Source organism: Solanum lycopersicum, chromosome 1 (genome assembly GCF_036512215.1).
Source record: "Solanum lycopersicum chromosome 1, SLM_r2.1".
NCBI classification, from domain to species: domain Eukaryota; kingdom Viridiplantae; phylum Streptophyta; class Magnoliopsida; order Solanales; family Solanaceae; genus Solanum; species Solanum lycopersicum.
In genome coordinates this window covers 84,754,483-84,767,289 of record NC_090800.1, presented here as the reverse complement: position 1 = coordinate 84,767,289, position 12,807 = coordinate 84,754,483, and the positions used below count along the sequence as shown (strand labels likewise).

Sequence of the window (12,807 nt, the reverse complement as noted above, 5' to 3'; positions counted from 1 at the left end):
CTTAATATTGGTATTAGATTAAGATTTTCTTCTGAACAATTCACAAGCCAAATAGATATTTTAAGATTACGAAGTTCTAACATTAACTTGGATATTTCACCATGAGACTTGATTGATATAATCACGGAGGTCACAGAGACGCTGGCGAACTGTGCTCAAGTTGTGTTCTTGGTCTCTTCAAACCCTTCATTTTAGAAAACATACAATGGTTTCACAATCTCGACTGAAATTAACAACACACCCAGTGAGATCCCCAATGAGAGGGGTCTTGTGAAGGTGGCGTTATGCAGTCAATGAACTTGTATGATATCAACCTTCAATTTCACCCAAGTCACGAAGTCATTCATTTCCAAATCAAGTTGAACGATTGATGGAGGCCAGCTTTTCTAGACTATGGCGTCACCAACTCACCACCAGTGAGTTATGGTTAAAAACACCTTTCACTGGAGTAAAGCACAAAAGGGAATTCATCATGCCTACATAATCTCTATAATTAATCTTTACAATAACGTGGTGACTACCTACCGTATTTAGTCCTTCGTTAGGTGTATAAACCCATTACAAAAGGGGGAGGGGGATGGGCAGGGCACCATAATATACAACTTCCAAAAACTACAGAATCATGAGTGCGACCTTGTTTCCCTCCCTATAGCTACATTCCGGTCTTGTAATCATCTAGCAAGAAACTGATAAGAACAATAGGCCATCAGTGTGTTAATCCAGGATAACTGATCCCATCACACACTAACTGGTGCATCACTTCACAGAGAACACGGTACTGCAGCAGGATCAAGCTCCCAGCAGCCTCTCAAAACCCCTCCTTTTTCTCCAGTCAGCTGAAATGCAGGTATCTGATGAGAGAATCTCCAGAACTCATCTTTTTGTATTTCCAAAGTAACAGAATTCGATGTTTGCTGTTTAAAGACAGACTTTAAACCATCCACACGAACCAGGGACGAAACTTTTATCCACTCTTTTGAATACTCAATGACCTCCACTATATCGTACTCAAACTTGTCTGGATCCAAACCTGATTTTCTCAAGCTCTTGTACAGTGCCCAAATCTCTCCTTCTCTTGGATAGATTTCAAACCTGTTCTTAGTAGAGATTGCTTTCACCACATGGGAGAATGAGCTAGAATCATAGGCTTGATGTTTTTCATTCTGGACTTTGAACGTTCCACAAACTGACTGAGCAGCATTTTTAGGCCCTGCACATGATTCAAGGAGGACTACATGCAATTTGAATGGGGCAGGAACTATCTTCTTAACCAGTGCATAAGTATTTGGCAATGTACTATTTTGACCATAAATAGCCCATACCTGATTTACTTGAAACTTCCCTGTAGATCTGTCCATCTCGAAATCACAAAAAGTTTCTTCAAAACCTTTATCAACTGAAAAAGTTGATATTTTTTTGGAACTTCCAACGGAGTTGCTGAGACCAAAGCTCTTCCTGCATGAATGCAACTCTCTATCACCTTGACATGACAAATGAATTGGCATGCGGGGACTTGAGTGACGGCTTTTTTTAACACAATTATCATCAAAGTCAGTGGAAGGACTGTCATCGGCAGAACTAGAGCTCATTTGAGTTCGCTTTTTCTCAGAGATGTTCATTTTTTTAGGAGTTATTTGAACCTTGGAAGACTCTCCATCAGTAGCATGGATGTCATCCCCAGACTTCAGAGATGTTGTTGCTTTCCTTGATTTATCTCTAGCTCCAAGTGGAACTGCAGGTAGATCATTTTCTACAGGTTCAGAATTAACCGCCCTGCTGTCTTCCATAACTTTTCCAGGGTACCAAATATCATCAGGACTGAGGGGTAAAGAAGCAGGATCAAGTTCAAAGGATCCCGCAGGTACACCCTCTCGTTCAGTTCCAGTCATTTTAAAAGAAGGAATTTGATGAGAGAACTTGTAAAGTTCATTTGGCTTTACAAAGAATGTACCAACTTCAGTCGGCCTCATTCGCTGGAAAAGGCTAACAAATCTGGAAACTTTATCTAAATAACCAACAAGAACACCAACATCCACAACATAATCAGAAACTATCTCCACAATTTCATACTTGTACTTCCTATGATTATCTGGATCAGAGCTCCAACTCATATCCCAATTTTTGAAAAGGGCCCACGTTTCTCCTTTCCTTGGATATACAATGTATAGACCTCTCTTCCCCATTCCGCACTGCACTTGATGAGAAAATGTAAGTCGATCAGAAGTGAATTCAGTACTTCCACGTCTAAATTTCCCACAGCCAACAGGCAACTCTGCCCCGACCCAAGCTCTGCTCCTTTCATCTTCTGGATAAGCATCAAGCCAACTGAACATCACCTTAAATTCAGGACTGTATACCTTCCTAATGTGGGCATAGAATCTTGGCATACCATCAGCCGTATCATAACACGCCCAGATCTGATCGATTGCAAAGCAATTCTGTGCTTTATGCTTGTCAAAAACACTAAATTCAGGGTCAGGATAATCATACACCTCTGGAAGATTACCATCAGGAACAGTATCTGATTCTGATTCTGACTCTGAATCAGAACCAGAATCAGAATCTGAATCAATAGTAAGTTTAACTTTTTTAGCACCACCTGAAGGCAGTCTAGAAGCCTGTTCACTGGCCACAGCTTCTTTCTTCTGAGGTTTACTGTCCTTAATTGACTGGTGAGCCCATGATCTCTTCAGAGGATTACTATCTCCAGCTGACTGGTTAGACTGTGCCTTCTTCAGAGGGCTTGCCAAATCATTCTCATCATTGCGTACAGGATTAGTATCTAGTTCAAGATCAAAAACAACAGGTTCTATTTTTTTCGCGCCAACTGACGGGAGTCTAGAATGAGGCTCCATCTCCGAACTTGATACATAAACATGTGCAAAATCATCATTGAATTGCAAGAGAGTATTGACATCTTCTTGGTCGCTCAGCTGTATCAATTGGGACCTATCAAACTTTACAGTAAAATGTAAGATCTTATCCGAAGGATCAATGCATAATCGGTGAAAAACTGCATTCACAAAATCCTCATACTTTATGCCTGTTTTTGCAATAACCTGTCGGGTAATACCTCCCACATACGAAGCGGATCCATCTGGAAGCACCTTATTCTTCTTACCCCAATGACAAAAACAAAACAGTGTTTTATCTTCAGTTTCCATCATGCACTAGTGTACATGTTCAAATAGTAACAATCCTGAAAATCTTTCTTCTTTTCTTCTAGAAGGGTAACAATCTCAAAAACTAAAAGCCTGATCAAGAAAAGGGAGTTACTTATCAAGGCTAAATGTACTAACATAATAATCTATAAGAAAGACACAAAATCATGAGCATTAACCAAGCATATCCCCAAATACAAGATTAAAAACATTTTTTTTCCGTTAAAGTAAATATATCTCAACCTTCATGATCTTGGAACATTGCCAAATAAAGATAGGAATTTAAAACCAGCCAATCAACAAAATTTTTGGTTGTAGGAAGAAAAACACTATTTACATGTAAGTCAGCAAAACAAGAAAAGTAACCCATCTATACATTTTATCTCAAGCAGAATAATCCCTGTCATATCATCATAAAACAGAAAATTAAACATATGACAACGTTATAAGATAACAGATTTTCGAGGACGTTTGGATTGGCTTTTAAAAAATAGCTTATAAGCTAAAAGCAAAAAGTCATAAGTTGGAAATACCCAACTGTTAGCTTTTAGCTTATTTTTTTTCCTTTTTAGCCTAAAAGTATTAAAAGCAGAAACACTTGCAATAAGTTTATCCAAACATTCACTTCATCTAATTCAATAGGGTGTCAAGACAAAATCCTCAATAAATCATAAAGCTCCAAACTTAAACCAAGAATCAGAAATTTTCAAAATGGATTCAGAGAAGTCTCTATGCAAAAATTCTCATGAACTTACTAGATACTATTAAACACTTTTGCAGTAAAACTTGAAATGAGCAAATAAGTAAAGCATACCAAGTTATAGAATTTCAAATAATGCAAAAAGATTAGGTAAAGAAAGCAAAAGTTTCAAACTTCAACTAATCACAAAATCTCAAAATGAGCTCAAAGAATAAGTTAGATTAGCTATTTTAGTTTGTCAAGCATGAAATTAGCTAAGAAGATGCTCATACTAAAGCATAAAATTTCATTCAAATGCAAAAAAGAAGATCAAAACAGAAACCCCCCAGGAAAGCAAAAAGTTTCAAACTTGAAGCAACAATCAGAATCTTTCTAATTAGAGCTCAAAATTGCAAACTGATTTTGAGTAAAGATTCACTCTTTTCACATTCTAAGTCAATTCTTCATAAACATCTCATTCTGGTACCCCTTGTTTCACTGCAAGTCTACATACTCTGAGTAGGTTAAAAGGGTTACCTTGAAGCTGCAGATAGTCAAATTTTAACCCAAGGAGGTAGTTCCTACCATGCTTTTTTAAGACTAAAACAGTGGATTTTAGGGAGAGAAGATCCATGATTTAGTAAGAGAGAGTGAGAGATTGAGAAAGGAGAGAAGAGGAATGGACACGTACTCTCTCTCTCTATTTTTCTTTTTTGTAAGAAAGAATACACTTACATTACACTTTCCAATGTATAATGTAACTTTATCTTTTATCCGTATTTAATGTTTTTTTTAAGGTTAATTTTATCAATAAATGAGAAAATTTATTAATTATTCTATTAATAATATAATTGATAAAATATGATAATTTATACATAAATGTTATAAAATAATGAGTATTGTAATTCAATTATTTATAAAAATAATGACATATGAAATGAAACGGAGAATATAATTTAATAAAGTTAATGATTTTATCCTTTCGAGCTTTTGTCAAATAAAATTGTGTCAAATTGCATTGACTAACCGATAAGAATCAATTTTCTCGTTTGATAGAGTTTATTAAAAGTTGATTGTGTAAAAGTAATACGGAATATTGTTAATGTCAATGGTATTAATTTTGCCTATTGTTAATGTCAAGGGTATTAATTTTGCCTTCATTAGTTATGATGAAAATTTGCTTATACAATATTTAATTTAATAGATCAAAAATTAATATGCATTGTATATACATATTTTTTTTATATTTGTTTATAAAAATAAAAATTTTTGAGAGACAATCGTGTTTTTAACCATGCTAATGAATAGATTGAAACTCAATATATTACTAATGTATAGAGATTCATGATATTAATAATATATACCTCAATACAAAATAAAATGCAATAGTAAACTAGTAATGTAAGCATTACTAATACATATGCTAGAGAATTTTATCAGACAAGATACCAATAATATACAAAATTGATGCATGCATTATTCTATCCAACACACTCTACCAAACGATTCAGGCCTGTTTAACGGTATTTTTGCTCCTTTTCCCTTTTCGCAACGATAAATTGATTAGCCTTTTGGCTTTTAGTTAAAAGTTTTGTCAAGGGACCTAAAAATAAAACATAGCTTCATTAACATGCAGAAAACACCTTTCACTGCATCAAAGCAGAAGACACAGAATCTGTATGTCTACAGATAAGAGTCTAAACAAAAACTTAGGGACTATCCGGATACCATAATACACAACTTCTTCCAAAAACTACAGAATCATGTGTGTTAGAACTTCTTCTACCAGTGCAGATTTTGCAGCCCTGTGTTATTGTTCTATTTCCCAGGGCACCAAATATTATTTGGATTGAGGGGTAAAGAAGCAGGATCAAGTTCCTTTGTAGGGTACATCCTCTCGTTCAGTTCCAGACATTTTGGAGGGGATTCGATGAGAAAACTTGTAAAGTTCTTTTGGCTTTACAAAGAATGCACCAACAGGAGTCGGCCTTGTTCGCTGAAATATGCTAATAAATCCAGTCACTTTTTCCAAGTCACCAACTTGGATTCCAGCATCCCCAACAAAATCAGAAAGAACTTGCACTATTTCATACTTGTACTTCCTATAACTCTTAGGATCGGAGCTCCAACGAAAATCCCAATCCTTGAAAAGGGCCCATGTTTCCCCTTTTCTGGGAAATACAATGTACAGGCCTCTCTTGTCATTTTCGCACTGCATTTGATGAGAAAATACAAGTCTATCAGAATTATATTTGGAGCTCCCACGTCTAAATTTCCCACAGCCAACAGGCAAGTCTGCCCTGACCCATGCGCGCTCCCTTTCGTCTTCTGGATGAGCCTCAAGCCATCTCAGCTTTATCTTAAATTCAGGACTAGATACCTTTCTAATACAGGCATAGAATCTTGGCATGAAATCAGCATAATGGCAAGTCCAGATTTGGTCAACTGCAAAGTAAATTTCTGATTTATGCTTGTCCAAATCACGGAATTCAGGATCAGGATAATCATACACCTTGGGAGGATTACCATCAGGAATTGTACTTGGTCCTGAATCAGAATTAACAATGAGTCCAACTTTAACTTTTTTCTCACAGCCTGATGTCGGTAAAGGAGCCTGTTCATTAACTGTCTTAATCTTGGAACTGTTGTTTTGCACACTCCCTTCAGGAAGGCCCACTCCATTTTGATCGAATATTTCCATGGATTTACTGCATGACCTAGTTACACCGGCATGATTTTGATCATCACCACGAACAGCTTCATTCTGCTGAGGTTTACCATCTCTGGCTCCTTCTGACTGATTAGCTGTTGCTTTCTTCAGAAGCTTACTATCTCCAGCTGACTGGAACCGTTCCTTCTTCAGAGGGCTTGCCAATTCATTCTAATCATCACCTGCCGGAGTTGTATCTGCTTCTGAATCAGAATAACCAACAACTACAACTTTTTCCGCATGACCTGATGGCGGTCTAGAATTAAGTTCCTCCTCCAAACTTGATACATAAACATGAGCAAAACCATCATTAAATTGTAACAGGGTATCAACGCTTTTTTGGTCCCTCAGCCGTATTAAGTCGGAGCTATCGAACTTTACTGTAAAATGCAAAATCCTACCTGAAGGATCAATGCCTAATCGGTCAAAAACTGCATTCACAAAATCATTGTACTTTATGCCGGTCTTTACAATAACCTGATCAGTAATACCTCCCCCATACGAAATGGATCCATCTGGCATCACCTTATTCTTCCTGCCCCAGTGCAGTGTTTTATCTTCAGCTGCCATCATGAAGTAGTGCAAGTAGCCCCAGAGGTTCAAACAGTAACAATCTTCAAAACTTTTCTTCCTTTTTCCCTGGGAAGGGGAACAATCTTGAAATAAAAAACCTAATCAAGAAAAGAAGATAAATTTGAAGAGTTAGTAGCTGAATGTACTAAAGTGATAATACAAATAACAAGCATCTCAAGAAAAACATTTTTTTCTATTTAAAATAAAAACATCTCAAGCTTCATGATCTTGGATTATAACTAAATTCCAAATAGAGGATAGAAATAAAAAACCAGCCAGTGAATAAATTTTTTGGCTGTAGGACAAGGTTGAGCTAGAGTAACCCAATACCTTTGCTTGTTGAATACTTACAAATTATTACTCCCTCCATCCCAATTTATTTGCCGATCTTTCTTCATTTAGTCCGTCCCAAAAAGAAAATATTTCTATATTTGGTGACGGTTAAGATGTCCCACATCGGTAGGGGATGAGAATTTGGTTGAATTAGGTGAACTTGGACAAACCTCCCCTAATGAGCTAACCTTAGGCCTAATATATTTAACTTTAAACTCGAAAATTTTAAATATGGGTTCAAACAACTTCTTTACACAAAAAAATGCAGAGCACCAAGCTTCACCCTTTCCACTTTCTATTTTACTACTCCAGAAACATCTTAATAGACTAATAAACACTTGCATGATGCCTTTGTTCCTCTGTAAGTCTACAGAATCATATTGTATACTATAAAATATTGTGAATAGTGAATAGAGAAAAGGAAAAAAAAAGTTACCTTTAAAAGTTGGAACTGCAGGTGGAACCCCAAATTGGGGGGGTTTCTACTAAAACCCCAAAGGTTGCAGTGATGAATTTCTCAGCTAGGGCTTCACCATTTACTGGATAATGGAAAATCTCTTCCAATGGAAATGCTGAAACTTTTTCTTTACATAAAAATATTAGAAGAGTTGAATCGTTAGTGTGGTTTTATTATGACTTCTTATTGGCGGTCAGATAATATTTGTACATGTACTAAACTATTTTGATGTTTTTATGAAAAAATAGATCCGAAATTTATTTTGGAATTCTAATTAATACAATAATATACATTTTCTTTTACTATTATATCTTTAGTATTTTAAAATATGAAATGTTATGATTTTTAACTTTTATATAATTTTTAAATATGAAATTTTGCTTTGCTTATATAATAAAGGCAAGCAGAACTTTAATTTCCTGTCATAAGTCGAGACAAAATCTTGTTCAAGTTATCCATAATTACCTATTCAATGATCTGTGCAAAATATTAGCGTATTGAAGTTAAGCTCTTCCCTAATATATAAATTAGTGAAGATAGATAAATGCACAAGTCAATAATAGCTATTAAACTCCGATTAACAAAGCAACATGGTCAAATTTTGCAAATTAGAGTAGCCACCATCACCCCTACTAGCCCAAAAGTATGAAGTTAAGGCAATCTGGATATACAACAAAATACATAGCAACAATGATAATGTACTTAACATATTACTACTACAAGTTCTTCATTTAGGCTGCTGCAGACTCGCTCAACGTACGACAGAACAACACTGCTACATAGGATTTACATAGTCGCATCACCAGACACAGCGATAAGTAGCATGTGTCTCAATGATCTCATTGTTGTATGTGACCTTCACAACTTGCCCTTTCTCCAATCCATAGTACCGAGCTATTGCATCCTTTTGAGACATCCGCGGTAGCTGGAAAATATCAATACAAGAACAATACTCAGAAAAACATAGATAAATGAAACTGTATTGATAATTTTTGAAGAAAGAGTGGTCAATTGAAGTGCATATATAGATAGACATAAGAACTACGAATTTCTGCTGAGATCATTAGAGAGAATGCACAGCAAGAATACCATTGGTCTGCATGAGATGAAGGCAGAAATATGTCTCTTCACCTAAGGTCCTAGATGTTAATGTCTGATAAGTAGTGTGTGAGAGACAGGGCAAGTACTGTCTCCCATTCATTAAAAAAGGTAAAGTTCTAATGGCAGCAGTCTTTAGAACAGCATTTGAGTCATTTCACCCTCACGGTAAAGGGATAATGACTAACATAAAGCTCCTTTTAAAGGTACTGCATAGAAGTCACTAATACTGGTCTACTACATTAAACTAACAATTTTTTCATGAAAAGATAAGTATTAGAAGGTTCCTGTTATTAACCTCGTCTAAGACAACACTGTATGCAAAAAGAGATGCAAAAGAATTCTAGGTCTTGGCTCAAAATGCCATGGTATCTGGGTTACTACCTAACTGTGACAAATAACTTGGTGTCTCAACCATAGTAGATGGCAGCAAGTACTAAAGCTTGATTCCAAGACGGTCGATTTTAGCCAGATAAAAATTAATCCATTGTTTTTTCTTATGAATTTACTCATAAAAGACTTGCTGTTGTACGGATAGATTAAGGAATGCACAGTGTACAGATATACATGCATGTTTCTGCAAATTCAAAGGCAAACCTGCTTCTCTTCCAAGTTATACTTCTTCAATAGCTGCTCCTTCTCAGCGTTGGTTAACAACTCATGCTTTGGCTTTAAAACATGTTTTGTAATGTTGACAAGCAAGTCTGTGATCTGAAAGAGTTTGCAAAGAGGAGCCAGACACTTAGCATATTGCTGAGATGTAACATTTATTGTTTACAAATGGTCAATACCACAAAACCATCAATAAATGGAAAAAATGGAGCTTGGGACTTGTTATTATTTTTTTTTAAAAAAAGAGAGCTTGGGACTTGTCTTGGCAAAAGATTAATTAAGGGGGAGCAAATAACCAAGTAAATGTAGTTCCTTTTAAGCCAGAAGAATATTTCAGTTTTTTCCTTATTTCACAGGTAACAGTAGAAAGATATGGAAGTTCATAGAAAACCAGCAACGCTTTACGGGTTGCATGCTTTATTCGCCAAAGAGAAACTTTTGAATGATCAAGCAACTAAAAGAGACTTCAAATGGGGAAAGCCATTTTTGAACATACACCTTTTGTTCAGTCTTATGTAAATGCTAATAATGACAAATCCTTATTCATTCTGAAATCTAACTCACTAGCCAAGCATATCTAAAGCAAATGAAGCACACATATTAATAATAGCCAAATAAGTACCATGTTTAGTCCTCGCAATGGAACTGTTCACACCAAAAAACACCAAAAAGAACACATACTTTACCTGGAAAATTTCAGTTTTGAATGGGGAGTCCTCCACAACCTTCATAGCTGGATTAGTCATTGGATTTTCAATGATTAATATCAGCCGACTCAAGGATTCTTTGTTCATTATTTGAGATAAAATATTGCGGATGACATTCATTTTCACCGAATTTGGCCCACAGAAGATGACCAAAACCTGCAACAAGTTCAAATATGTAAGAAGTTAGTATATCTATGAAGCACATGAATGTATGTTGATAGTCCCTCTTCATCAGAGACCATCTTCCAATATGCTGAGTATTCTAACCCGTTAATGCAATGACTTCCTTGACTTCTTTAAAATTTGTTTTATTGAACTCAGCCGAGCCTCCAGTTTCCATAAGAAGACTTATGGAGCATATAAAACATTTCCATTAGACAGAACAGGATTGATGCACTTCTAGCATAATCAACAAGAAATTTGAATATATATGAACCCCAAAGGGAGAAATTCGGATATGGAGCTGAGTGATGAACTTTTTTTTTTTTTGAAAAGGTAAAACATTTTCTTATTAACAACAACATACCCAATGGAATCCCACAAAGTGGGGTCTTGGGAGGGTAGAGAGTGCAGACCTTACCTCCACTAATTGGAGGTAGAGAGGTTGTTGTTTCCAAAAGTGGGGTCTTGGAGGATAGAGTGTACTCAAGTGAAGCAAGTCAAAGAAAAAAAAAACAGCGAAAAAAAAAACATGACAACTAATAGGGAAGAGTGCAGAGGAAGGAACCGTCATATCAACAACAAGGTGAGATCACCTAAACATGATAAACAACAGATGATATCAGATACCAAAAGTCAAAAAAACTACAAGAATAGGCTAATACTACGACACATCCAGTGCTCTAGACTACCACCAAGCCACAGATTACATGAATAGGCTAGTACTGCAACAACGCTCGACTATCTACTAACCTTCTACACTTATCTGCAACCTCCACACCCTCTTTTCTAAGGTAATGTCCTTGATAAGCTGAAAATGCATCAAATCCTACCTAATCACCTCTCCCCATACTTCTTGGGCCTATCTCTGTCTCTCCTCATCCCCACTAGGAATTGGCACATCTCCTCTTTACATGTCCAAATCATCTGAGTCTCTCTTCCTCATCTTGTCCACCACAAAGGCCAATCCCACTTCTCTTGAATATCCTCATTACTAATCTCATGGCTCTTAGTATGCCTATACATCCATCTCATCATCATCATTTCAGCTATTTGCATCTTCTCAACATAGGATTTCTTGATGGGTCAACACTCTGCCGTATACAACAAAGTCCGCCCAACCACCACACTCTAAAGAACATATCTTTAAATTTTGATGGTAACTTCTTATCGCACAAAATTCTGGATACAAAGCTCCACTCCATCCATGCCACACCAAAACGATGTGTGACATCATCATTGATCTCCCCATTTCCTTGGATCATAGACCAAAGATACTTAAATATTTTTCGCTGATTCCCCAAATTTTGCTCACTAACAAAAGGAAAGAACTCAGAGTTCCTTAATACGGTCTTTAAGGAGGCAAAATATTGAAACTTAAGAGAAATTATCACTACAAGAAGCTAAAAACAGGCGATTCAAGAAAGGAAAGAGGGGTAACTAGCCTTATTGGTAAGGTCAGTTCTGTGCATGGCGGAGATTCTGAGGCGCTCAACATCAGGTCTTTGACCATATTTCTCTCTGAATTCTTGAAGGGTGGTTTCGATTTCAGAATTGGGTATTGCAAAACCACGATCTTTGAGCATTTCGAGCATAGTTTTGCGTGCAAGGAAGTACCTGTGACTCTCAACAGTACCATCATCAACAAAGCTGGTTAAACAAGGACTTACATTGACAACATCAACCTCCATTGCTGACCCATTAACATCCATTTCTGCTCTTCTTGTTTAACTTTTTTTTTGTTGGAATTGAGAGGAAGTAGGTGCCAGGGTTTTTCGGGTTTTGCTACGTACGATTGTGGAAAACTATTTTAGCATAAAGCTCAAAATGAAGATGGTTTTGAATCTCCCAATCTTTTAAAATGAATTTTCTGAAATTAAGAAGTCGTATTTGATAAAAAAAATATTTAATTATATTTATTAAATATAAGTTATTTAAATATAAATAATGTTTAATAACTATGATAAAAACATTATTCAAAATGATAAATTATTTATTAATTTTATAAATCAAAAAAATATTATTAGACATATCAAAGTAAAAATGAATCGATCATAATAGAAGGGGCTAATTGTAAAAGCTTGCATTTCATTTATGCTTTTAACTATATATTTTTAAAGTATGCTTCATGCCCTAGGGCTGTCAAAAATAAAGTTGAACATATTCCGTCCAAAATTTTATAGATTCGGCTGAAAGTAATTTGAATTAGGCACAATTTTAAACCATTCAAATTTTAATCATTTTAATAGGATTTTCAATTGAACCTTATTTAATTTTTAATTTCAAATAGTTTTAATATTCTTTATTTGCATTGATAT

General features: G+C 35.7%; 3 protein-coding genes across 4 annotated transcripts; all 3 read right to left on the bottom strand.

The window, feature by feature from the left end:
* Positions 1-449: 449 nt before the first annotated feature.
* LOC104644401 (uncharacterized) lies at positions 450-4,590 on the bottom strand. 2 transcript variants are annotated; one of them, XM_010314046.4, is made up of 3 exons: positions 4,378-4,569; positions 1,323-3,254; positions 450-1,210 (listed from the first exon to the last, which is right to left on the bottom strand). In XM_010314046.4, the coding sequence occupies exons 2-3, from the start codon at positions 3,165-3,167 to the stop codon at positions 1,115-1,117; spliced, it is 1,941 nt and encodes a 646-aa protein (XP_010312348.2). In that variant the 5' UTR covers positions 3,168-3,254; positions 4,378-4,569; the 3' UTR covers positions 450-1,114. The 2 variants fall into 2 exon arrangements, with proteins under 2 accessions (XP_010312348.2, XP_010312343.2); XM_010314041.4 differs by having other exon boundaries at positions 450-3,254; positions 4,378-4,590.
* Positions 4,591-5,575: 985 nt separating this feature from the next.
* On the bottom strand, positions 5,576-6,720 carry LOC104644398 (uncharacterized). Its single transcript, XM_019211234.3, has one exon. The coding sequence runs from the start codon at positions 6,539-6,541 to the stop codon at positions 5,711-5,713; it is 831 nt and encodes a 276-aa protein (XP_019066779.2). The 5' UTR covers positions 6,542-6,720; the 3' UTR covers positions 5,576-5,710.
* A 1,738-nt stretch (positions 6,721-8,458) lies between these two features.
* LOC101252227 (DNA-directed RNA polymerase V subunit 5A-like) lies at positions 8,459-12,353 on the bottom strand. The gene is made up of 4 exons (XM_004230102.5): positions 11,935-12,353; positions 10,310-10,486; positions 9,609-9,722; positions 8,459-8,838 (listed from the first exon to the last, which is right to left on the bottom strand). Exons 1-4 carry the CDS (start codon positions 12,199-12,201, stop codon positions 8,713-8,715), a joined length of 684 nt encoding a protein of 227 aa, XP_004230150.1. The 5' UTR covers positions 12,202-12,353; the 3' UTR covers positions 8,459-8,712.
* Positions 12,354-12,807: the final 454 nt, after the last annotated feature.